Raw genomic sequence first — 26,995 nt, 5'->3', positions numbered from 1 at the left:
GACTGTTTAAATAAGTATCATTTTATTCACAAATATATTTTCAATCTGCACTTGTCTATAAGTGGACTGTAAGATTTGTAAATTGCAGGGGCCAGGGGCACGCACCACAGCTAATCTCAATTGAAGTAGGTTGCTCACCTGATTATTTAGTCTCTCACCTCTCAACCTACTCTTCCACTGTCTGCTTTGTGATAGTGCAAACCAGATTCTCTTTTGCCAGCTTCACGTTAAGTTCTGCCAACATGGGCCACTAGAGAGAACGGGTAGGCAGAAGGAAAATGGAGATGGGACTTGCTTTTGCCTGTTTGCTTTCTCTTCTTGCTGCAGAGGAAACAGTTGGTTGCTGTTTTAAGTTTTCGTCCACAGTCTTAGAATCATCTTCATTCCACGCCCTCAGGCATTCTAGCATCAGCCAGCCATGTTCTCTCCTCAGAGACTGGAGGAAGAGTTCCATGGCGGGGGAGCAGGGGACCGGGGGTGGGGGGGGGTCCATCCTCCAGGCTCCTAATTCCTTGCACCAGTCAGTCATTTGTCCTGTTCAAGCCAGCACAAAGCTTCAAGTGAATGACTGAGGAGCAGTGACTTCTAGCTAAATCACTTCTACATAAAAAACAGGGTGACATTTGTGAGATTTTCTTATCAACCAAGGGCCCTCTTACCATGAGACTGGGTATTCTCAATGGCACTGGAATGCTAGTATAACCTGGGGTCTTTATGAGTCTGTCATTTTCTTTTTAATCTGGGCACCAAATTTGAAGGAATAGTACAAATAAAAAAAACTTAAGTGGATGCTTCAGTACAACTTACAGAAAAGGTAAAGGAAAACCCAAAATGGATGCATTGTCATGGTAACCAGGGAAGTCACCCCCAGGGCCACTGGGAAGCCAGCCTGATGCTTAGCTCTCATCATCAGGGTGAGCCTGTCAGAGACACTCTGCCGTGCCAGATTCGGGGGCCCTCATCACACACAAGTGGGTTATGTGGTCACCCAATTCTCTGATGTATTGCACCTGCTCATTCAGGTTGTCACACGAGCAGGGGTCATTTTTCGCAGTAGGAAATTTGTGCAGTTCCAGTAGTGACTGATTCGTGCCCTTTTCTGAGTGGAACACACATGCTTGCCTTGAGCCCACTCTCCGAGTCATCCTGTTCTGGTTTCAGGATACACCAAAGATTTGGCCACCTAGCAGGTTCTGCATCTTCATCAGCTTCTCAGCATGTCCCCTCCCCTCACGAGACTGGTGAAGAGAACAACTGGCAAAGTTCTCCAAAGCCACATCGTGGCCATCAAAGTAGTGAGACACGGGCAGGTAAACGTCAGAGGCTGCCGGTGGATCTGGAAGTTATTTGTGGCCTCCAAGTCCTGGTGGTAGTGCTGGGGCACCTGTGACGGGGACGTGGTAGTCACAGCAGTCACACTACTCCCACTCGCCTTGGGAGTGGTCCAAGGGTGCTTTGAGGAGGAGGCAGAAGGCTGGCTCTGCACGGCCAGGTTGAGGGGGTGGGATGGCGAGCGCCAGCTTCTGTTCAAGCACTGTTTAAGCAGGAAACCATGGCAACTCTCGGCAAAGAATGTCTTTTTCCCTGAAAATCATTATTCTGGTAGGCCGGCTCTAAGAAGGCCCTCAAAGATTCTCAACTCTCCCCTTGAGTGTGGGCTGGCCTAGGAACTTGCTTCTAAGAGAATACGGCAAAGATGATAGAAGATTTAGATATGATAGGTACAATGTGACATGGACTATAAACCATCTTCAAATGAGTTATGGAGTCATTCCCTAGCAATGAGAAAGAGTTCAAGACATTCTCTATCAAAATACACATTAAGGGGGCTTCCCTGGTGGCGCAGTGGTTGAGAGTCCGCCTGCCGATGCAGGGGACGCGGGTTCGTGCCCCGGTCCGGGAAGATCCCACATGCCGCAGAGCGGCTGGGCCCGTGAGCCATGGCCACTGAGCCTGTGCGTCTGGAGCCTGTGCTCCACAATGGGAGAGGCCACAACAGTGAGAGGCCCTCGTACAGCCAAAAAAAAAAAAAAAAAAAAAAAAAAAAAAAAAAAATACACATTAAGGGTGTTAATCTGATGCAAAATGAGGGTAGACTTACGTCAACAAGTTTCCAAATTTCCATTGCAATCACCAGCTTACCTCCTTTGTGAGATCTCTGCCATTCTGCTAAAGGTTCAACACATTTGGTGAATCCATAGCTGTTCCTTATTTCTGACACATGATGAGGAACCATGTTACTGAAAACCTTGTCCTATTCACTGCTGTGCAAATTAGCGGCTGACTCGGCAAGTTTGGGGTGTTCAGACCCTGCACGTTCCAATGAAAGGAATGACCCTTGACTGGCACCTGAGAAGGAACCTCTAAGCCCTTGGAATATCCTGCCTTCCAAGAGCGTCTTTGTACACCTGGGGTTTCGGCCATGCCATATAGTTTACATTAGCAATATGATTTTTGGTGAACACCTGCTTTTGTTTGCCTGGGGCTCTGGGCCATTCTGTATCAGTTTGATCCTTAGGAGGCTGAAGTTTGAGAAGTTAAGGTCAGTCATGTGGTTTCTCCATGCCTCCATAACTAACCCCTTTACTGCCCCTCCCACCCCCTGGCACTAAGGCTCAGGTGAGTTTCTCTGGTTGGCACTATGCCATATGTGTTGTCAGGTCATTGCTGGAAGAATTAAACACTGTCCATACAACTCCACTGGGAGTACAACTGGATGCACCTGGTTTCTCCTAAAGTCTGCCTCATGCACCTTTTACATTTGCTAATTTTACTTTGTAACTCTTCACTGTCATAAACTGTAACAGTAAGTATAGCAGCTTTTATGAGTTTAGTGACTGCTTTTAGAGAATAATCAAATGTGAGGGTGGTCTTAGGGACTTGATACAACTGCCTTCCTAAAATTTCTTTCTGATGTGAATTTATTGATGATTTTGAAGTCAAGCTCGTTACAATTCAACCTACTTAGAGCCATTGATACTTAATGAGGTGTATCTTCCCATTATCACTACATTCATTAGCATTCTCTCAGTGAAAGTTTTCAACTATATAAAAAGCTAAAACTTTGATCTACAAGCTTTTCCACACTGAACGTACCAAATCTTCCCTACACGTTTCCTGTGACATAAAATAAGACATAATTGGTCACTGAAGGCACTACCACATTTACTGCATTCATGAGGTTTCTCTCCTGTACAAATTCTCTGTTATTACCTGAGGGTACACATCTGGCAACAGGCTGTCCCACAAGGACTACATTCCCTTGGGCTAGGAACCCACTGATATTTAATGATGTCTGCATGGCCACAGAAGGCCCTTGCACTGTCATTGTTTCAACAGAGTTTTTCTCCTGTACGGGTTCTGTGGTGCATAATGAGCTGTGGTACCCAAGAAAATCATTCTCCATCTTGACTGAATCCACATATTTCTCTTTCATATGAGTTTTCTTATGTTTAGTGAGGGAGGACTTGTGGCAGAAGGCTTTCCCACAATTGCTGCATCCATGGGGTTTCTCTCCTGTATGAACTCTCTGATGTCTACTGAGTATTGACTTCGTGGAGTAGCCTTTCCCACATACATTGCATTTATAGCATTTCTCTTCTGTATGACCTCTTTGATGTCTAATGAGACTCGACTTTTGAAAGTAAGCTCTTCCACATTCACTGCATACATAGGGAGGATTTCCAGTGTGAAATACCTGATGTGCAACGAGACATGGCTTATGACTGAAGGCTTTACCACATTCCTTGCATCCATAGGGCTTCTCTCCAGTATGAATTCGCTGATGTATAAGAAAATTACCCTTCTGGATGAAGCCTCTTCCACATTCACTGCATGTATAGGGTTTCTCTCCCGTATGAGTTTTCTGATGTACAAGGAGCTGAGATTTCCTGGAGAAGGTTTTCCCACACTCACTACATGCATGGGGTTTTATTCCTCTTTCCACTTGCATATGTATATTGAGCTCTGCTTTCCTACAGAAGGCTTTACCACATTTAAGGCATTTATATGGTTTCTCTCCTGTATGAGTTCTCTGATGTACAGTGAGTTGAGACTTTTTGATGAAGGTTTTACCACATTCAATACACTCATGTTTCTTTCGTTTTTCAGTTTGATGTATACTGAGTTTCGAATTGGTGCAGATGGTGTTTCCATATTTATTGCATTTAACTCCAGTGTAACGTTTTTCATGCTTAGTACGAAGAAACGATTTCTCATATTTATTAAACTTGTCAGGATTCTTCGCTACACAGCTTTTATTCTGGTTAACTAAATCTAAATTAGAGTTCAGTACATCAAACTTATCATGGCTTTGCCTTAAAGTAACAAGATTTCTGCGCAGATGAAACACATTTCCCGATGAACTGTGTTCACGGCCTCTTTCCGTATTTTTACGCTTGTTTTGGATTTCCAAAGACCACTGCATATGATCACCAATTTCTCCAACTTCTAGAAAGAAAATTAATTCTTTCATAATCAGGTTATGGTAGTAAAACTGCTTCTAAAATGCCACGGTTTGGGCTGGCTCTTTGTGACAATTCTGTCATATGAAGGAAACCATCAAGTGTAAATTTACTTCTTGAATATGAGAGGAAACACAATGAAATAAAGCCATAACATCTTAAAAAAAAAGCCCAGCTGATTCAGAATCAATGGTAGACAATTCTCAATTAGTAAAGTTTTTGCTGCTCTCCAAATAGATCCTCACAAAATGGGCAAAGAGGATGAAGTAGAAATGTGTCTCATTAACATAAGATAAAGTATGTTGGAGAGACATCTGATCTAGCATGATGGAGGATATAGCATTCATTCCCCCAATGCTTATCGAATGTCTACTATGTATCATTCACTGTCCTAGCACTTGAATACAAATGCATCCCACTAGGCAAAAGAGAACAAAATGGTAGCAAAGAAATAAGACAACTTCAGACTGAAAACTGGTTCCTGGCATATGAAAAAGAACAGTGGGAGTTGGTCAACTTTAAATAAGTAAACACCTGTGAGAAAATAAAAGTTGAGCCAAGAAACCAGGAATAAAGAATAAGCAGCCTCATGTAAAGAATTGCAAGTTTTCATTCAAGTACAACAGCAATGCAAAAGCCCTGAGACAGGAAAGGTTTTGGCCAGGTCAAGAAATAGAAAGGTAGCCAGTAGGCCCTGAGTGGAATAGCTATACAGGGAGAAGGAAGTGTTGAAGTTCAAAAGGTAGACAGAAGGCATATCATGTAGATCTGGTAGGAAGAAGCTGAATTTGACGCTAAGACTAGTGGCAAGCCACTGGAAGTTTTGAGAAGGTGGGGGGTTCTGATTTATATTTCCAAGAAGTTGCCAACTGCTACATGGATAGTGATGGGAGAGGAAGGAGTGTAGGAGAGAGGAAGTTAATGAAGTAATCCAGGGAAGAGAGAATGGTGGCTTGGTGTGGAGCAACAATAGTTTACGTGTGGAGAAGCGGATGAACTCAAGGTACATCTAGGAGAAGGAAAAAACAACATTCAGTGTTGAATTCAATGTAAGTAAAAGGGAGGAATCAAGGGTTTTCCCTAGGTGTTTGGCTTAAATGACTAGACGTACCAGCTAAGTTGTTGAGGAACATCAGGGAGACAGGTTTTGAATGTGGGAAAATCAGGTGTGTATTTTGACATAAACATTTTGAGATGGATATCTTGGTGCAGACATGAAGAACTCAACTGGAGAGAGGAATTTGGAGAAGACTTAGGCTAGAGGACAAATTTGGGATTATCTGTACAGGCATACCTTGGAGATATTCCAGGTTCAGTTCCAGACCACCACGATAAAGCAAATAGTGCAATAAAGCTAGTTACGTGAATTTTTTTGTTTCCCAGTGCATATAAAAGTTATATTTAGGGCTTCCCTGGTGGCGCAGTGGTTGAGAGTCCGCCTACCAATGCAGGGGACACGGGTTCGTGTCCCGGTCTGGGAAGATCCCACATGCCGCGGAGCGGCTAGGCCCATGAGCCATGGGCACTGAGGCTGCACGTCTGGAGCCTGTGCTCTGCAACGGGAGAGGCCACAACAGTGAGAGGCCCGCGTACCGCAAAAAAAAAAAAAAAGTTATGTTTACACAATACTGTAGTCTATTAAGTGTGCAATAGCATTGTGTCTAAAACAGTGTACATAGTGTACACAGTGTACACTTAATTTAAAAATACTTTCTCACTAAAAAATGCTAACCATCATCTGAGCCTTCAGCAAGTCATAGAAGTAACATCCAAGATCACTGATTACAAATCACCATAACAAATATAGTAATAATAAAAGTTTGAAATATAGAGAGAGAATTACGAAAATGTGATGCAGACACAAAGTGAGCAAACGCTGTTGGGAAAAATGGTGCTGATAGACTTGCTTGACACAGGGCTGCCACAAACCTTCAATTTGTTTTGTTTGGTTTGGTTTGCTTTCACCACGAGGCTTGCGGGACCTTACTTCCCCGACCAGGGATCGAACCTGTGCCCCCTGTGGTGGAAGTGCAAAGTCCTAACCTCTGGACCACCAAGGGATTCCCCACAAACCTTCAGTTGCAAAAAACACACTATCTGCGAAGTACAATAAAGCAAAGCGCAATAAAATGAGCTGTGCCTGTATAGAAATTCCCAGACAGGGAATTACCAGGCAGTCCAGTGGTTAGGACTCGGCACTTCCACTGCCAGGGCTGGGTTCAGTCCCTGGTCGGGGGACTGAACCTGCAAGCTGTGCGGCGTGGCCAAAACAAACAAACAAAAACCCAAAAACATAAGCCAGATCATGTCACTCTTCTGCCCCAAACCATTCAATAACTGTCATTCTGAAAAAAAATCCTAAGTCCTTAAAATGGCCTGCAGTGCCCTGCATCGTGTGGGCCCCTTTCTCACCTCATGAGTATCACTTCCGCTCTTGATCGCTCTGCTCTCCCCACACAGGCTTCCTGGACAGTCCTCAAACACGCCAGGTACACCTCTGCCTCAGGACCACCACTGCTGGTACACTTTTCCCAGGCCTACCCATGGATCATCCCTCACTCCACTCAGCCACCCTAGCAGAGCAGAGAGGCATTCCCTGCCCCTTGTGTATAAAACATCATGCCCTATTGCTTGACATTCACTACCCCTTACATTGTTCTCCATGGTTCTAATTACCACCAGAAAAATCTGTATATTTCTTGTGTACCTCCCCCACTTAGAATGCAAGTTCTGTGAGAGTAATAACTTAGTCCCTTTTATTCTCTGCTGTAGCCACATAATATAAAGCACACTACATAGCAGCATGTATTATGCATTAAAAATACTTGTTGAGGGAATGAATCAATGAAACAATCATACGTGTAGCGGGCATTGTAGAGACTGGTTTAAATGAAGCTGACTTTGAATTTAGGGAATGGAAAGAAAATTCTATGTAAGCATCACATTGTATCTTACAGTCCCTTGATCACAGAGGGATTTAAATATCCCGTAGTTGGTAGTAGGGTTATACCTAGGATTGTTTAGACTCGGGAAATTAAACTGAGAGTAACTAAGATGAATCAAGATAAATACCTCATCCAGCAAATATACAGAGGAATCAGCAATGTATGCATGAGGTTTATGGTTTGATTTCAGGTGGGGTCTAAGATTGTGAATTTTCTGTTTTTGTTTTTTTATTTGAGTGAATTCCTTTATTTCAGTGTATGTGGGAGGCATAATTCACTCTGAAAATTACAATACTTATAGCTCTTCCCTTACCATTTTACTACAAAAATTTTCAAACAGACAAACAAATTGAAAGAATTACACAGTGAACAGCCATATATCCACCTCTTTTGATTCTATAGTTAATGTTTTGCTACATTTGCTTTAGCTCATATTTGCCCAGTCAGAATAAGGAAACAGACAGATGCACATTAAAAGACCGGGTTACCATGGGAACACAGCACCCTGGGTGGGGCTGAATATTAGGAAGGAAATCAATATTACCCAAGGTTCAGTACTCAGAAGACGATGGTGAACTTGAAGTTCTCTCTTTGCACAGAGGCGTGGAAGACTGAATTTTCAAAGCAAGGGAAGAGGAAGGAACAAGCAGTGATACTATGGCAGTCAGTGAAGAAGGGAAAAATTTGAGAATCCTAAGAAAAATATCTAAGCAAAACAAATCAAGATCCTAGATGAATAAATCAGTATCAAATCCAGGGGTGAGAACACAGGAGTATATTCCTCTAAATGCTTAAGCAATGAATATTAACATAGGAGAGTAATACTCAGAGGCTCTGTTTAGATATTGTCAAAAGGTTAGAAACCAGAAGATGAGTCACCTCAACACTATTTCAAAGGTGTGAGGCCTCCACAAATCTAGGAATTTACTTCTTTTCTACCTGGATGTTTCTCATTCACTTACCTGGAAAGTTCTGACCGTGGATATTTTCCTTTTCTAACCATGGTTTGTCTCTTTGCTTCAACCTGAAGATTTGAATTGGTTTGGGACTTTGATACCCTATTCACGAAAAATAACAGAATATTTAGGAAAATATCTTTGGGCATGAGATCTAAACATTGTTAAATGATACCTTTTATAGATTGTGTGACTGTACCTTGGAAAAGAGTTTTCCCCTTGGAGTAGGGAAAACATACTCCTCCCTCTATCTGAGGCCTGAGAGGAGACGGAGAATCTGTCACTTATAAAATTCAAGTCTTATGTAGGGGCCAGCAAACTATGGTCTGTGGCTGTCACTAAGGCATTTTTTTTTTACATTTTAAAAGCATTATTAATTCAGAATAAGGTGCTCTTACAAAACAGAGTATTCGAAAAGTGAGGGCAAACTTCTAACACATGATAGCAAAAGTGTTTTGTACCATTAAATTTGAAAAATTAAAACCATTTAAAAATATTTATCTCACTGATGTTTCATCCTTTTGATGTTTCTATTTTTAAGTATATTTTATAGTGCATATAATAAATTTAGTAGAATACTTATATAATTGATAAATAAAAATATGTGTGTGCTGAAAAAACAAATAAAATAAAATAAAAGTGTTATTTAAGAAAAACCGGAATATAATTACAGAGACAGTAAGTAGCCCGAACAGCCTGCAGTATTTACTACCTGGCCCTTTGCAGAAAAAGTTTGACAATCTCTCTTACATTATTCACACTTCAGATACCTGCCCCCAAATCACTGCACGACTGAGAAAGGAAAGACTGCTGATTGGGCACCCTGAGTGGCACAGGGAAGCAGTTCTTACCCACGGACAGCAGGTTGCTATAGTTTTCTAGCATCACATTCTGGTACAGGTCCTTCTGAGCAGGGTCTAGTAGCCTCCACTCCTCCCGGGTGAACTCCACAGCTACATCTTCAAATAATAATGATTCCTGTAGTAATGAATTCTTCTTTAATCTGGGGTGATCATTTGATGGTTTGGAAGAGAAGTATAGAAGTCTACTCTAATCATTTCTACTGCGTAGGTTGTATCTATATAGGTGATTTACATTATATAGTGTGGAAGAATGGAAAGTCTTATACAGATATCCTGCTGCTGTGATTCAGCCACCCACCCCCTCAATAATTCAGAAGGTTTTCTGAAATGCGGTCATTAAAACCGCTTGTTAACCTTGATAGATTTGCCACCTGTGGGCACATGTGCATGCACTGAACTACATGCAGGTGATATCAAAACAAACACATGTATTCTTGCTCTCAAGAAGCCTTCACTGTGCACAAGTTAAACAGAAACAATAAGCACTAGAATTAAACATGAAAAACCTGATGATGCTATTGTAAGACACAGAATATAAACAAAGTTTAATATATGCAAAGGCATAACACAGTCTCAAAGATGAGTGAGCTAACTTGAAGAAACAAAGATGAATTCTCAAAACAAGAAATACAGTAATTGAAATTAGGAATTTCAATTTATAGATTGACTACCAATTTGATATGACATAGAGCGAATGGTGAACTAGACAACAGATCTGAAGTGCAAAAGACAATGATGGAAAATACAAAAGCGAGGTTGAGAGATATGAAGGGTAGCGTGAGAATGTTGAATTTACACCTATTCTGAGTCTGAGGGAAGAACAGAAAATATGAGGGAAGGTAATAACCAAAGATGTAAGGGCAGAGAATATTTTAGAGCTGGTAAAAGACACACAACCTCAGGATGAGAGAATCCCACAATTTCAAGCAGGATCAGGAAAAAGAGATCCACTCCTAGACACATGGACGTAAAACTGCAGAACACCAAACTCAAAGGGAAAATTCAAAAATATCCAAAGGGAAATGACATATACCTAACAAAAGAACAAATATGATTTATAGCCTCTAAGTCCTCAACAGCAGTGATGGAAGCCTGAAAAGGAATGAAATAGTATTTTCAAAGTGCCAAGTGAAATAACTTTCAATCAAGAATGTTATACTGGGAGTTGCCTCGTGAGCTGCTGCTGCCGCAGACCCTGAGGTCCCACAGCGTGGAGTCGGAGGTCTGGAGGTCCCAGGTCGCAAGGACGTCGCCATGCCTAAAGCACCAAAGGGAAAAAGTGTAGGACAAGAAAAAAAAAGTCATCCATCCATATAGTAGAAAAGCAGCTCAAATTACGAGAGAGGCCCACAAACTAGAAAAAAAGGAAAAACTGAAGAATGAAAAGGCATTGCATCTCAACCTTATTTGTGAAAAACTGCAGCGGTTTCAAAATTATCTTGATCCCCAAAACGTAGAATATTCAAAGAGAGACGCTTGTGAATTAACTGAAAGGTATTTAAATCAGTTCAGCAGTGAGCTGGAGCAGATTGAGTTACACAGCAGCATCAAGGCCAGGGAGGGCAGGCAGCACTGCTCCCGAGGCGGTCATCAAGCAGGCCATGGAGCGAAAGCGGCAGCAGTACGGGGGCTGCGGCCTTGAGATTCCAGACATTTTATTTTATTATTTATTTATTTGCGGTACGCGGGCCTCTCACTGTTGTGGCCTCTCCCGTTGCGGAGCACAGGCTCCGGACGCGCAGGCTCAGCGGCCATGGCTCACGGGCCCAGCCGCTCCGCGGCATGTGGGATCTTCCTGGACCGGGGCACGAACCCGTGTCCCCTGCATCGGCAGGCGGACTCTCAACCACTGTGCCACCATGGAAGCCCGAGATTCCAGACATTTTAAATGCAGGGAATGGGATTTTGATCTGAAGAAACTGCCAAACATTAAAATGAGAAAAATCTGTGCTAATGATGCGGCGCCTAAGAAGTGTAAGAAGAAAACTGTGACAGCTGTAGACAGAGATTTAGGAGAATTGGACCTGAAAGTTGAAGCAACGGACACAGACGAGGAACTGACTGCAGTGGCCTAACTGTCTTTACTTGAGTTGAAAATAAATAATTTGAGAACTTCAAGTTACACTTGAATTGATTATGGTAAATAACTGTCTCTACACAAGAATTTGCTGTTTAGCTTATTCTCTTATATGATGAGAATCCCATTTTCAGTTTCAAAAACAGTGTTATGATTTTTACTTAAAAATGAATGTTGCTTTTTGTTTACATTAAGTTGTTAGACTAGGTAGAAATGCTCTGCAAAATCCATTTAATCTGAATTTCTGGGGCTGGGAGAGCAGTATGAATGGGGACAAAAAGTGTTGTAATTTTTTTCCTCATGCTTACTTAGAATCACCTAATCTCACATTTTGGGGAATGGGCAGCAGCTGTTTGCTAGAAGGTTACTGTGGTACTTCTTGAGCAGTGACAATGGCAAAATTGCCTTTTAGTAATATGTTTTACTATTCTTCCTCTTACATATTAAAACTATTTTCTTTCCTTACAAAACAGGGAAAATATGATACAGAATTTATATACATTTATGGGTTGTACATTGCTGTTATTTATTAACTTTGAGCCAGAGTTAGTTAAATGGTTAAAAAAAACAGTAACTATTCTTGTTTTGTTGATCTCCTGCACTTAACCTATTATCTTGACAAAGGGAATAAATGATTTCAGGTTAGCTCTTTTGGCTTGTATATTATTTTTTGCTTTCTCATTGTGAAAAGTGATAGGTTTTATTTGTGGAAACAGAACTAAAGATTAGAAAACTAGTTACTTCGATTGTCTTAGTTTTTCTTCTAAGAGATAGGCTAAATTGACATATCGTATAACAGTATTTCCAGGATCATGAAAAACATGGATGTGGTTGAATGTTCTTCACAGAACTTGTTAAATGCAAGTATCTTCTGGTCTGTTTTCTAAAGAATGCAATGCAAGAGCATTTGAGTATTTTAAAGGAAAAAAAAAAAGCTGTATGAGGTAACTAGGTTATCAACTAAGTCTTGTTAACAGTTATTTTACTTCAGAAAATTAAAAGTAAAACTTATTTCTATGAAAAAGAAGAATGTTATACTTATTAGTATATCTTAATATTATATATGGATTTTTCCTATTGTTTCTAATAAGCTTGTAGTGATTCTCAGATTTTTCCAAGTATGCAGCCAAATTATCTGTATGGAAAATTTTAAATCCTCTTCTCCAAATTTATATCTCTTTTATCTCTTTTCTTGACTAATATTTCCAAAGAGTGTGGTGTCACTGGACATCCTTGTCTTGTTCCAACTTTAGATGTCATATCAAGGACAGATACGGAACTTCCCTGGTTAAGAATCTGCCTGCCAATGCAGGGGACACAGGTATGAGCCCTGGCTGGGGAAGGTCTCACATGCTGCAGAGCAACTAAGCCCACAAGCCACAACTACTGAACCCCGCACACCTAGAGCCCATGCTCCACAACAAGAGAAGCCACCGCAATGAGAAGCCCGTGCACCACAACAAAGAGTAGTTCCCGCTTGCCGCAACTAGAGAAAGCCCTCATGCAGCAACAAAGACCCAATGCAGCCAAAATTAATTAATTAATTAATTAATTTTTTAAAAACCAAAGAGGCATATGAAAATTTGTGAGAATGTTTCAGATTGTCACACTGACCAGGTGCCTACTGTATTTAATGGTCAGGGACCAAGGGTGCTATATATCCTGTAAAGCATATGACAGTCCTATACAGGAAGAATTGTCAAGCTCAAAATGTTAATAGTACCCAAAGCCTCCCTCTCATTGAAAAACAGGTATAGTAAATTATACTGTATCCCAGAATAAAACTGAAAAATATTTAAAGGAATAAAAGTCTATCACTCAACAATGAAAAATTTATAATGCCTGGTACTCAATCAAAATTACCAGATATGCAGACAGAAAATATGACTCATACAAAGAGAAAAGATCATCAACAGAAACAAAACCAGAAATGACATACATAATAAAATTAGTAGATAAGGATAATAAAATACATATTATACATACATATGTTTAAAAAGGTGGAGGAAAGCATGAACGTGATATGGAGTAATATGGAAGATATCAAATAGACCCAATTCCAACTCTAGAAATGTCTGAGATGAACAATATACTCATTGGATGTGATCAATAGCAGACTAGACACTGCAGAAGAAAAGATTAGTGAACTTGAAGATACAGGAATAGAAACTATTCATCATGAAACAGAAAAAAGACCTAAAGAGAAACATTTTAAAACAGCCAGAGAGGGGCTCCCCTCGTGGCACAGTGGTTGAGAGTCTGCCTGCCGATGCAGGGGACACGGGTTCGTGCCCTGGTCTGGGAGGATTCCACATGCCGCGGAGCGGCTGGGCCCGTGAGCCACGGCCACTGAGCCTGTGCGTCCGGAGCCTGTGCTCCACAACAGGAGAGGCCACAGCAGTGAGAGGCCCACGTACCACAAAAAAAAAAAAAAAAAAAAAAAGAAGGCAAAATGAAACCTTCTTCAGGTATGCAAAAGCTAAAGCAAGTCAGCAGCGGCATACATGTACTAGCAAAAATGTTAAAGGATGTCCTTCAGATAGAAATCTAGATCTACCCAAATGAATGAAGGGCTGCAGAAATGAAAAACCTATGAGTAATATAAAATCTTACACTTTTATATACCTTTAGAAGATAACTGATTGTTTAAAGCAATGATAATAATGTATTGTGGGATTTCTAAAATACAAAGAAGTAAAATATAGGACAACAATAGCACACAGGCTGGTAGAGAAGAAATGGAAGCACACTCTTTTAAGGTTCTTATACCATGAATGAAGTGGTATAATATTACTTGAAGATAGACTGTGATAGATCAATATGTAGAAATGAGTAGTTTACTACTCACACAAACTAGCATACTAACAATACCAACTAGAAAATGTCTTGCAAAAAACAGATAAAGATTAATATCCCTGAAACCTATTTTTTTTTTTAGAGATCAGAAAAAACAAAATCAGCACAAAGGGGCTTCCCTCGTGGCACAGTGGTTAAGAATCCGCCTGCCAATGCAGAGGACACGGGTTCAAGCCCTGGTCCGGGAAGATCCCACATGAAACAACCAAAAAAAAAAAAAAAAAATCAGCACAAAGGATTTGATTAGGCAATTCACAGAATACAAACAGTTAATAAATACATTAAAATATGTTCAAAGTCACTGATAATAATGCAAGTAAAAATAATAGTAAAACTAATTCTGATAGCACCTTTTTTTTTTTTTTTTTTTTTTTTTTTTTGGGTTCCGCGGGCCTCTCACTGTTGTGGCCTCTCCCATTGTGGAGCACAGGCTCCGGACACGCAGGCTCAGCGGCCATGGCTCACGGGCCCAGCCGCTCTGTGGCATGTGGGATCTTCCCGGACCGGGGCACGAACCCGTGTCCCCTGTATGGGCAGGCAGACTCTCAACCACTGCGCCACCAGGGAAGCCCTGATAGCACTTATTAAATAACAGGCAATGTTCTAAGATATGTCCTACATATCTATATACATATATACATAGATCAGCGGTTCTCAACTGGCCAACAATTATTTTACAACAGCAGACATATGACATTTTAGGTTATCACAACTTGGGGGTGGGAGGGTGCTACTGCCATCCAATGGGTACTGACCAGGGAAACTGCTAAATATTCTATAATCCTGTGGTATCCCCTCAACAAAGAATTTGTTGTTCTGCCAAAAAAGTCAATAGTGCTGAGGCTGAAAAACTCTGATATATATTAACCTATTTAATCTTCAGAATAATCCTTTTATGTAAATTCTATTACAATTCCCATTTTTCAGATGAAGAAAGGACTGCAGATAGGTTAAATAAACAGAATAAGATCAAGCAGGTAATTATAGACCAAGGTAAGATATGAATGAGTGAATCTGACCACAGAATTTGTGCTCTTAAACTAAACACTAGGGGCTTCACGTGGTGGCGCAGTCATTAAGAATCTGCCCGCCAGTGCAGGGGACACGGGTTCAAGCCCTGGTCCGGGAAGATCCCACATTGCCATGAAGCAGTTAAGCCCATGCACCACAACTACTGAGCCTGTGCTCTAGAGCCCACAAGTCACAACTACTGAGCCCACGTGCCACAACTAGTGAAGCCCACGCGCCTAGAGCCCGTGCTCCACAATGAGAAGTCACCGCAATGAGAAGCACACGAACCACAACGAAGAGTAGCCCCCACTCGCCGCAACCAGAGAAAAGCCCACGTGCAGCAATGAAGACCCAACACAGCCAGAAACAATAAATAAATAAAATAAAATAACAAAATAAAATTAATTAATTGAAAAAAACTAAACACTAGGCTCTACAATCTTCAAAAAATGATATAGCTTTTATATTTCAGATTTGTAAGATTTAAAAACGGATACAATATTAAATAATAGCAAGAATGTGGGAAAAATAGAGACTTTCATAAACTCTGAGAGGAAGTGCTGAAGACTTTAAAAAAGGGCAATTTTGTAGCAACCATGAAAAATTTAAGTCCAGGTACCATTTGACTCATAGATTTCCCTTTTAGGAATCTAACCTAAAAAGAATTTCACACATATTCAGAGCGTGTATTGTGAAGAAATTTTATGGCTAAAATGTACTTTTAGGGACTTCCCTGGCAATCCAGTGGTGAAGACTCCATGCTTCCACTGCAGGGAATGAAGATCCCACATGCTGCACGGCGGGCCAAAAAAAAAAAAAGTACCTTTATATAAACAGAGTACATAAATTAAGGCATATACATGCTAGGAAATATCATGCAAACCTAAATGCAATGAAATAGATACATAAATACTTGAATGGAACGTTCTCCAGGACAGGTTGCTATAGGAATAAAGCAAGTAATGTGCTTATTATGATCTCAGTAATGCAAAAATATTTTCACAAAGAATATGTGTATATGCACCTAAGTGTACATAATGTATGTATATCTACGTGCATATAAGTGTTAATAGAAACAGAATTATTTCTCTAAGTGATGAGTAGAGAAGGGTTTGACACGGCCACTTTCTTTTTTTGCTCTATTTATTTCCATATTGTTTCTGTATATTTCACAAACAAATGATTTGTATATGACTCATTTGATAACAACAAAAGATGATAAAAGTGGAAGGTAGCAGGTTGGATGGTGGCCTCCTAAAAGATATGTCCACTTCCTAATCCCCAACCTGTAAATTTTACCTTGTCTGGATAAAGGGTCTTTACAGATACAGTAATTAAGGATCTTAAAATGAGAAGATAGTCCCAGATAGTCTGGGTGGGCCCTAAACCCAATGACAAGTGTTTTTATAAGAGACAGACAGAAGGAGACAGACAAACAGAAGAGGGGGAGGTAACGTGAAGACAGAGACAGAGATTGGAACGATAAGGCCACAAGCCACAGAATGCAGACGGCCACCAAAAGCTGGACGAGGCAAGGGACAGGAGCTCTGGAGGGAGCACAGCCTCACTGACAACCTGATTTCAGACTTCTGGGCTCCAGAACTGTGAGGGCATACACTTCTGTCGTTCTAGCCTCCTACTTTGTGGTAATGTATTACGGCACCCACAGGAAACTAATACAAGGAGGTAGATTAAAAACTGATAACGAATAATTCGGGAAGAATACTACATTTCTAAGGCTGGGATGCAGTGACAAAGACAACATCGTGGATCCCTACATCCCAAGTCTTTAGCAGAGAATGTGATTTTAAACTCTGCTGGTAGGTCTGTACCCGGAATCCAATTCAGCAAAAATGGCTTGAGAGGCCATTTAAACCATGCATTTGTCTAGATAAATCTAGGTTTTTATAGCTGAAGAAAGCCAGAATACCAGAAGGGTATTGAAGGAACCCTATAAGAAACAACCACAGGTGTACAACTGTGTAAAAATTCACTTTACTATATGTGTGTTATGCCCCCATAAGAAAGTGTAAAAACACACACACATGAAACAGAGAAATGGGAACCTCTTCTTGCATATACCAGAAGGCTGCCGTTGAGGCCACTGCACCCTGCAGGAAAAGTCATCAAGAAATTTATTAAAACTTCAGTACCAGGAAATACTTACTTTTCTGAGGAAATGATCTACTTTCTCTGTACAAAAGCACGAATCGTGTAATGTTTTGTGTTTCTCTTGCTGGCACTGGCTACCAAAATTATTGGAGATAATCTGGTAGCTCAACATAAATAACCCCTCAGGTCTTACAGCTTTTCATTAATATTCTGACTTCAAAATTCTGAGCAGAATCTCTGACCTGCATTCCCACCATTCCTAGTTTACCGTGACATCAACATTATGGTTGATATTTATTTGTCTTCAGATTCAGGCTCTTATCAATGTGTCACTTTCCAATTAATCAAGTCAATTTTTATAAGCCTCTACAAATACAACAGAAAAGGAGGGAATAAATAAATATGTAAAACTCACCTGGGCCTTGGTCATTTTCTTCTGTTCTTAGAAAATGACTGGAACTGGGATTCTTCTTTTTTTACTTTTCTAGATTGTCACTCAAATTCTGGTCACAGCTCTCACATCTCAAATTAATGGCATCCCCAGAAGTGACGCTTTCCTGGTTCTGGAACTTCCTTCTCCTTACTTCACTTGATTCTAAGGACTCAAAAGCAAATTCACTTTAATTTGTGCATTCCCCTCAGCCATACACCTTGTCGGTTGGGATTTGATGTTAGAGGATGCCTATATTAGTTTTTTTTTATATAAATTTATTTATTTATTGCGGTGGTGTCCTGCAGTAAAGGTGCTGCAGTAGGCGGAATCATGGCCCTCACAAAGATATCCACGTTCTAATCCCTGGAAGCTGTGAATATGTTACATCACAAGGCAAAGGGGAATTAAGGCTGCTAATGAAATTACAGTTGCTAATCAGATGACCTAAAAATAGACTTCCTGGATTATTCAGGTAGGCCCAACATAATCACAAGGATCCTTATACATGGAAGAAAGCAGAAGAGACCAGAGAGAGGTGTGATGTGACAAGAACTCTACACACTATTGTTGGCTTTGGAGATTGGGGGACAGGGAAACAGGAGCCAAGGAGTGTGGGCAGCCTCTAGAAGCTGGAAAAGACGAATAGATTCTCCCCCTAGAGCCTCTAGAAAATAGCACACTCCTGCTGAGACCTTGATTTTAGCCCTGTAAGATCCATGTTGAACTTCTAACCTATAGAACTGTAAGATAATAGACTTGTGTTGTTTAAGCCACTAATTTATGTTACTTTATCACAGAACTAACAGAAAAGTAATATGGGGGCTTCCCTGGTGGCGCAGTGGTTAAGAATCCGCCTGCCAACGCAGGGGACATGGGTTCAAGCCCTGGTCTGGAAAGATCCCACATGCCATGGAGCAACTAAGCCCATGCGCCACAACTACTGAGCCTGTGCTCTACAGCCCATGAGCTACAACTATTGAGCCCACATGACTAGAGCCCGTGCTCCACAACAAGAAGAGCCAATGCAATGAGAAGCTCGCGCACCGCAACAAAGAGTAGCCCTCACTCACCGCAACTAGAGAAAGCCCTCACGCAGCAACAAAGACCCATCGCAGCCAAAAATAAATAAATAAATTTATATATATTAAAAAAAAAACTAATATAGGCGTCCTCTAACATCAAATCCCAATACTTAAGAGTTTTCTTTTGTTTAAAAAACCAAAACATAGGGCTTCCCTGGTGGCGCAGTGATTGAGAGTCCGCCTGCCGATGCAGGGGACACGGGTTCGTGCCCCGGTCTGGGAAGATCCCACATGCCGCGGAGTGGCTGGGCCCGTGAGCCATGGCCGCTGAGCCTGCATGTCTGGAGCCTGTGCTCCGCAACGGGAGATGCCACAACAGTGAGAGGCCCGCGTACCACAAAAAAATAAATAAATAAAATAAAATAAAATAAATAAAAAATAAAAATAAAAAACCACAACATCTAGACCTCAAGGCAGAGCAAACATTATAAAGAGTAATGTGTTAAGCAAATCCTAAGCACTTTCTTATTTAATCCTCACCACCAATCTAGAAGTATCAAATCACTAGAACGAAGGAAGTCAAGGCTTAAAACCTAGAGATAAAGTAGCTTGTCCAGAGTCACATACTTTCTAAGAGGCAGGGCTAGAATTCAAGCCCAGGCCTTTTCTCTCCAAAGCTCATCACCTTAACCATTGTACCTTCTTAACCAGACAACCTCCAAAAGTTTAGTTCTCTGTAGAACTGCCTGCAAAGTTTACTACTTTTCAGACAGTTTCATATCACACCAGAAGGTAGCACATAAGCACAATGCATAAACTGGACTTCTGCAACAGCTCTTAGAACACTCAATGCATACACACAGACAGCAACCTTCTTCCACAAACAGAGACATGGAAAAGGAGCAAGTTCCAATACTCACTCCAAAGCAGCAAATCAGAGAGACAAGGAGTCAGAAAGACTCACATTATAAGGTCATTGATTCAGTGAGATTACTGTGAGTTTTTGTTTCCACTCCTTCTGGCCACAAATTTTTCTAAGATAATTTCCCGGTAGCTTTTCTAAACCCCCAAACCCACCGACACCGCCCTGCCCCTACTGCAACTGTTCTTTGACCTCTGAGTACATGCAGTCCCTGTCGGTCTCCAGCCTAGAATCACTTTAGGCACCAGGACTAGAGATCTGCACAAGAGAAACGGTATAAAACTATTTATAGGACTATCTAGGACTATAAAACTATAGCTATAAAACTTCATGGGGGAGGAGAACATGAATGCAACATCTTGGCCACATCCCAATTTCATGGGTCCTTGTCCATGAGCCCTCATGTCCCTGCTGATGATTTCTTGGCATTGCACCCATTCACTTTATGGAATCACTTGTGTTGCCCTAGAAGGGCCACCTGCCTTTCCAGAAACACACCTTTGTGTAAATATAAAAAAAATAAAGCTTTACAGAGCAAAGTAGTCCATAGAAAGAAATTTTCATAAGTTTCACAAGTCAATATCAAAGAGGCTTATTCCTTGACCACAATGCAACACAACTAGAAATCAACAGTAACGAGAAATTCAACACATTAATCAAAATAGAAACAAAATGTAAGGCCAACTGGCCCGAGGCAGGGGAACACAATCAGATTCACAGGTTGCATCAGACCGAAATTCTCCGGACCACCCAGTTCCAGAAAGTGCCCTGGAGACATTCCGTACCACCTAGTTCCAGGAACTGACCTGGGGACTTTGAACCCAGCCCAGCCTTCCCGCTTTCGAGGGGCGGGACTAACGGTCCCCCAGGATACCCGAAAAGACCACCAAATAAGGAATACCCTGCGCCCTCCCAGATTCACCACACCCCTTTCCCTTCTTCCCCTATAAAATCTTGCCCAACCCTCGCCCGGGAGCGCTCCCTAATAAAGCTCACTTGAAACTTTCCTCTGTTTCGTGGTGCCGTTTGTTAAGATCTGACCTTACACAAAACCCTGCACATCCAGGAAAAAAACCCAAGAAAAACCTTCAAACTAAAAAGGCAACATAAATGAACACCCTGAATTATTCAGTAGTAAATGGCAACAAATCCTGTGGGTGGGTGAGAGAACCTGGATAAGCATAGAATCATAACATGTTGCAGAAAAGTATAGATATATGTCAAGCCTATCCAAATTAATGTATACGTACATTTAATGGGACTCTAGTAACCTCGTCACTGGTTCACCCACCTGATGTGAGACTACTGCAGCCATTAAGAAAATCTGTAATCCTTTTATACTATGGAAGTGTTTATAATTAGAAATGAAGTGATAAAACCAAATTATATCTGTTATACAGGTCATTCCAAATGCAAAGGTAACAAAAAAATATTAAACATACACAATGGTTTGCACTGGAGTTCAGCGTTTCGGGTAACAGAGATGTTTTCAATTGTGTAGCATGAACCTGAAAGGAAATATCCAAGAAAACTGTGGAGTAAAGTTGGAGGCAAGAATAATAAAACGTATCTTTTGTAACACATCACTAGATCATATCTAACTACATTTTTGTTTGGGAAGACAATGACAAGAGTGTTTATGTGGCAAGACAAAAGAGTTTTTGTTTTTTTTTGCGGTACGCAGGCCTCTCACTGTTGCGGCCTCTCCCGTTGCGGAGCACAGGCTCCGGACGCGCAGGTTCAGCGGCCATGGCTGACGGGCCCAGCCGCTCCGCGGCATATGGGATCTTCCCGGACCAGGGCACGAACCTGCGTCCCCTGCATCAGCAGGCGGACTCTCAACCACCGCGCCACCAGGGAAGCCCGACAAGAGAGTTTTTAATTAGCGCCTTGATGAAGGTATGGACTTGAAGGAGCGAACTGGATTTGGATCAGCTGAATGAATCTATCATCAAGTCTGTGCCCCGGAATCGCCATCTGAACCTCAACCTACCTACTCTCCAGGGACCCTGGGTCTCCAAAGCGCCAGCCTCATGCCCCTCCACATACACTAGCCTCCCCCACAAAACAACAACAACAAAAAATGACTCCAAGTTAAATCCGAAATCTGAACCAGAAACCCCCATTCATTAGCACCCGTCCCCCATCCCAGGCTTCTCCACGTCTGAGCCCCACAGTGAATCGCAGACCTGCATGAGACATCGAATTCACTGATCTACACCTACCACTCCAGGTCTTAATCACTGAGCTTCACGAGCAGAAGTTGCTACCAAACCAAACTTGGGTCGGCAAAGCCAATTTACTGGCACCGCATTGGTGTGAAGGCAAGTCCAGCGTTTACTACAGGGCCCAGCAAGGAGACTCAACTCCCTGATGGCTTTCAGGGAAGGGTCTTTTTTTTTTTTTTTGCGGTACGCGGGCCTCTCACTGTTGCGGCCTCTCCCACTGCGGAGCGCAGGCTCAGCAGCCATGGCTCACAGGCCCAGCCACACCGCGGCATGTGGGATCTTCCCAGACCGGGGCACGAACTCGTGTCCCCTCCATCGGCAAGCGGACTCTCAACCACTGCGCCACCAGGGAAGCCCTCAGGGGAGGGTTTTTAAAGGCAACATCTGTGGCGAAGGATGCAGGTGAGGGATGACTTTCTTCCGATTGGTTGTTGGTGAGGTAACAGAGTGTTTCAGGAACCTTAATCAACTTTCTGGTTCCAACCAGTCTGAGGTCTACATGCTTATGCTCAGCAAGTAGGCACCATCCTCCACCCTGGAAGGTGTCTTAGTTTCTGCAGAACAACTTAAAGGTATGCATCAGATCGTTATGCACATCCTTTGAGGAGGAACTAGGACTCTGTGAACTATTGTTTCTTGTCTGCTTTTTCCTGTTTCTATATTCCCTCACTTCCCTAATTAGTCTGATCTTTGGAACTCAGGGATACCCCAAGAGACCAAAGCCTTTTTCTACAAACTAGAAATGGGGTGACACAGAAGGGCTTTTGTACCCAAGAGGTACTTCAGGGTCCTGCTCAGTTTCAATCTCCCCCTTTCTTTGATACTCCTCAATCCTGAGGGGAACAAGGGTGAGACAAGAAAAAGAATAAAGTTTGGGATAGAGAGGTTAAATATAAAGTCAGCGGGGGAACTCTAATTTTAGGAGGGCTGGGTTTCAAAATACCCACATCGACAAAAACCCTCAGTCAGAGCCTCGGTCGTTTCTCTCTTCATACATTTAATAACACTGACCGCCAAAAGGCCTATTACTGAAGCGAAGCCTCCCCAGTGACTGAACCTAAAGACACCCCCAGAAGGCCTTTCACTGGCCTCACGGCCCCTCACTCCGGACCCACGTGCAGACCCCGACTCACCTGCTGCTGAGATTCTCAAGGTTCCCGCCAGCTGCCGAAGACTGAATTCACTTCCAAAATGATTCCCACTCCTCCGCTGTCGCGCCCAAACCCCCTCGCTGGCTGTCGCTAGGGACGCCTCCGGCCCTGCCCGACCTCAGAGCCTTTCGGCGTGTTGGAGTTCGGGCCCCACGACCAGCTCTATGACGTAACGTGGCCACGCCCATCTCAGCGATCGGGGAGGAAACGGTCATGATGGAGGCTACGGCTCAGAGAGGGAAGAATTGAAATCACTTTTGGACACCCCCTTCCCTTTCCCTCCTCGTTGTCGGTCAGAAGCACTAGGCTGAATAATTTTTGAGAGGCTGGGCCCTATCCAAGGCCGTGGCGGCGCGAGCTGGATTCTATTTTGTCCTTTGGGCAAAACGAGAGAGATGGCGGCGCCCGTGAGCCACGACGGAGGAGCACCAAGGGGGCGGCCATCTTACAGGAAGTGCAGTTCCGTTCGGCAGAGACCCGAGGAGCTAGTGTTAGGAGGAAACGTGGGACTGTCAACGAAGTTTGTAGGAGTTGAGACACGTTGTAAAGGCGGCGGTCAGGTCATGGACAAAACACGGAAACTTCGAGTGCTGGTGAAATTTGGGAAACAGTTAAAGCGGGGATGGGAATGAGTACGGCTGGTCTGAGACCTGTTGAAGGGGCGGGGCCGATGCTGAGAGCGGGGCTCTGTGAACACCGATGCCCGTAGGGGCCTGGGAATGTGGCTGCCTCTGGTAGGGAAGGGTGAGGGGTGAGGCTTCAAATGTATGCAAATGTTTCCTTAAAAAACGAAGGGCATTTCAGAGTAATTAAATGGTGAGCTGTGCTGTTATATTGTTTGGCATCATTCCCAAATAAACACACTTAAGAAATATTAGCCACTATTCTATGCAGGCAAAGGAGTAGTAGAGGATATTATCTATATATTCTTTCTAGAGAGCAATTTATTAGAATTATCTATATAATTTAAATTTTTCATTCTCGATGTAGAAATTCCAATGCTAAGAATCTTTGTTAAAAACTTTATATTAACCACGGAAATTTTGGTAAATTTTTTAAAAACTAGGAATAACTTGAATGTACAATCAGCAGGTGAATAGTTTGGTAAATTAAACACATTCCTTCAACAGAACGGTTTATAGCCATTAAAAAGCCAATTATAGAATTACCAGTATTTTTTAAGTGACTTCAAAAGGATGAACAGTATTTATAATATGATCCTCACATGGCAAACATTAATAAATATATGCATTTCAAATTTTTGAATGGATTAAGTAAAACTTACAGTTTCGATTATATTTGGGGTTTGGGCTTGGAGATGGACTCTTCACTAAGTACCCACTAAACTCAAAAGATTTTATTAACACAGCATCAAAACATACTGCCTGCTCCAGTCTCACAGCTCCTCAAACTACACAACTCTAAAATGGAAGTCCTTCTCCCTTCCAGACTGAATTTTCCCTTATTCTGTTTCTCATCTAGCAGTCACTATTACACAATAAATTAAGAATAGAGATGTTACCTGGATTGTAGGTTACTGGAGGTTGCTGTGAAAAGGTCAGAGGACGAAGCCAAAACAAAATTTATATGTCGTTGTCACACTGGCCACCAATTCCTGTTATGCTGTCTCAGAAATAACTTCTGAATCACTCCCTGTACTCGCCCTCATTGCTTTAGTCCATTTATCTGAATTACTACTGAATTTGCCACCGCACTGGTCCCTTCTAAGAAGGTGTCTCTCCAGCCACCTCCTTTTTTTCCGTACCACACCATGTTTATTACCATACCCTCCATGAAGCTCTGAATTAGTATACTGATTACAGACTAAAGCAAGATCTCAAGAGAATTCTTTTAAGACTCTATACAAGCAAACATCAAACGGATTCTCCATTATCATCTTCCATTACACCCTGCCTTCCACTTCCCAATGCCCTGTGGTCTCATATGCTACCAGGAATTTGCAAATACTTTCCCTCCATTGAAGTCTTTGGCACACAAGAAACAATGAGAGAATATTAGTTACTATGGCTGTTCTTTCATGAGTCATCTTAGATGTCACTTCTTCGGATAGCATTCTTGGACACCTTCCAGGTCAGTCTCAAAAACAATAATACAGTTATTATTAAATATAAAATTGCAGCTGTATCGTGGTGCTAACGATAGGAAGTATAAAAAGGCATCCAATAGAGAAAACATGTCTATACAAGGGATGACTGAAGATCATTTATCTTTCTAGACCATCATAATATGCTAATTTGACTGCCCTCCAAAATGTACTATGAGTTCCTCAGACAGAAACTCTGTAATATTTTTGTATCCACAGTGCTCAGAACAAAAAGTTGAACAGAAGTTTTCAATAACGGACTATTAAATGAATAACTGAATTTGGCTTGCAAGATACAGTATTCTCTTCGTCAAGGTTCTATGCTGCTCAGTGAAAATTAAATACAGCAAAGGTGCAAGAGAATGTATATATGTGCTGCTTTTTGAAAAGAAAAGGGACAAAAAGTAGTATCTACTTGCTTGTACTGCCAAACACACACACACACACACACACACTGGAGGGAGACACAATAAAACTTACCTGTGGGAGCCAGAAGGTCAAGGGAAAACAAACTGAGAACAGGGGAAAAGTGAGACTCATAAATGCACCTTTTTATATAGTTTTAAGTTTTGAACCACATGACTCTGTGCCCTATTCAAACAATTTCAATCCAATCTTGATGGGGAATACACATCTAAATCCAGGAAAAATAAAACTGCAAGTCTATAAAGGGCTTATAAGGAGAGGAACATAGTTCTATGGAGGGCCAGAAATTGGGGAACCTGGCCAAGTGAGGGAAAGCTTCACTGAAGAAGTGATTGTTGAAGATGATGAAGAATGAAGGAGGGACCCAGAAGATAAGAGGAAAGAAAGGAAAGTCCTCCCTCACTAGGACTAATGATAATACTGTTATTCATTGCATTTGGCAGGCACTATTTTAACTACATCTACTTCTCACAACAAACCTACACAGGCAGATATTAAAGATAAACTGAGGTGAGTTGAGTAACTTGCTCAGAGGCACACAGCTCACAGCTGGCACGGCAGGATTCAAATCAGGCAGTATGCGACTTCCCTGGTGGTGCAGTGGTTAAGAATCCGCCTGCCAATGCAGGAAACACAGGTTCAAGTCCTGGGCCGGGAAGATCCCACATGCCACGGAGCAATGAAGCCCGTGCACCACAACTACTGAGCCTGTGCTCTAGAGCCTGGAGCCACAACTACTGAGCCCGCATGCCTGGAGCCTGTGCCCGCAACAAGAGAAGCCACCGCAATGAGAAGCTTGCATACCGCAACAAAGAGTAGCCCCCGATCGCCACAACTAGAGAAAGCCCGGGCACAGCAACAAAGACCAAATGCAGTCAAAAATAAATAAATAAATTTCTTTTTAAAAAATCAGGCAGTATGACTTCATTGCCCACTCCTAACCACTGTTTGAGGTGAAGGATGATCTGAGTGTGGAAGCAGGCTTAGGCATGCACTGGGCCTCCTTTACCTGGGGATGCCAAGTTCTGACAGGTAAGCTCAGCACGTGGCCCTCAAAGCTCAGGGCAGCCCAGCCAGCCCGTCCCAGGCCCCAACTGATCAGTTCCAGGAGTGAGCCTGCCTGACCATGCCTTGGCTGGAAGTGGAGAGTCACAGGAGAGGAAGTGGAGGGGAGCTGAGGGTCAGGTTGCTGGAACCCTCGTGACTGATTCTTTGCTGGAGACTCTCTGTCCTGAATCCATCCCATTATAATGTGAGGGTGGTGATGGGGACCGTAGCCCAGGATTTAGGACAAATATGTTCAAAATCAGGTGTGCATCAGGCCCTTGTTAAAAATGCAGAGTCCGGGACTCCAGCCCCAGAGGTTCTGGTTTAGGAGGTGTGGGGTGTGACTCAGGAATTGCATTAAGTTTCTCAGAGAATCTGA

The 26,995-nt window shown here is 42.2% G+C and overlaps 1 protein-coding gene and 1 pseudogene across 9 annotated transcripts; one reads left to right on the top strand and one right to left on the bottom strand.

Moving 5' to 3' along the window:
* LOC101329883 (zinc finger protein 350) lies at window positions 1-25,369 on the bottom strand. 9 transcript variants are annotated; one of them, XM_073796703.1, is made up of 7 exons: window positions 23,022-25,369; window positions 21,103-21,168; window positions 17,699-17,885; window positions 15,908-15,994; window positions 9,216-9,345; window positions 8,371-8,466; window positions 1-4,449 (listed from the first exon to the last, which is right to left on the bottom strand). In XM_073796703.1, exons 3-7 carry the CDS (start codon window positions 17,711-17,713, stop codon window positions 3,107-3,109), a joined length of 1,671 nt encoding a protein of 556 aa, XP_073652804.1. In that variant the 5' UTR covers window positions 17,714-17,885; window positions 21,103-21,168; window positions 23,022-25,369; the 3' UTR covers window positions 1-3,106. The 9 variants fall into 9 exon arrangements, with proteins under 9 accessions (XP_073652804.1, XP_073652803.1, XP_019782887.2 ...); XM_073796702.1 differs by lacking the exon at window positions 21,103-21,168; XM_019927328.3 differs by lacking the exons at window positions 15,908-15,994; window positions 21,103-21,168 and adding an exon at window positions 17,217-17,282 and having other exon boundaries at window positions 9,216-9,342; window positions 17,699-17,878.
* On the top strand, window positions 10,482-11,506 carry LOC101328135 (translation machinery-associated protein 16-like; annotated as a pseudogene).
* Window positions 25,370-26,995: the final 1,626 nt, after the last annotated feature.

Source organism: Tursiops truncatus, chromosome 19 (assembly GCF_011762595.2).
Source record: "Tursiops truncatus isolate mTurTru1 chromosome 19, mTurTru1.mat.Y, whole genome shotgun sequence".
NCBI classification, from domain to species: Eukaryota; Metazoa; Chordata; class Mammalia; order Artiodactyla; family Delphinidae; genus Tursiops; species Tursiops truncatus.
This window is presented reverse-complemented; position numbering and strand designations above follow the sequence as displayed.

Excerpts from the sequence above, each read along its gene's own strand:
- LOC101329883 (XM_073796703.1), bottom strand. Across the intron at positions 9,346-15,907 it reads AGTCTTCACCACTGGATTGC|CAGGAATCATTATTATTTGA; the intron begins CAGGGAAGTCCC and ends AATTCATTACTA. Across the intron at positions 8,467-9,215 it reads TAGCAACCTGCTGTCCGTGG|GGTATCAAAGTCCCAAACCA; the intron begins GTAAGAACTGCT and ends TTTCGTGAATAG.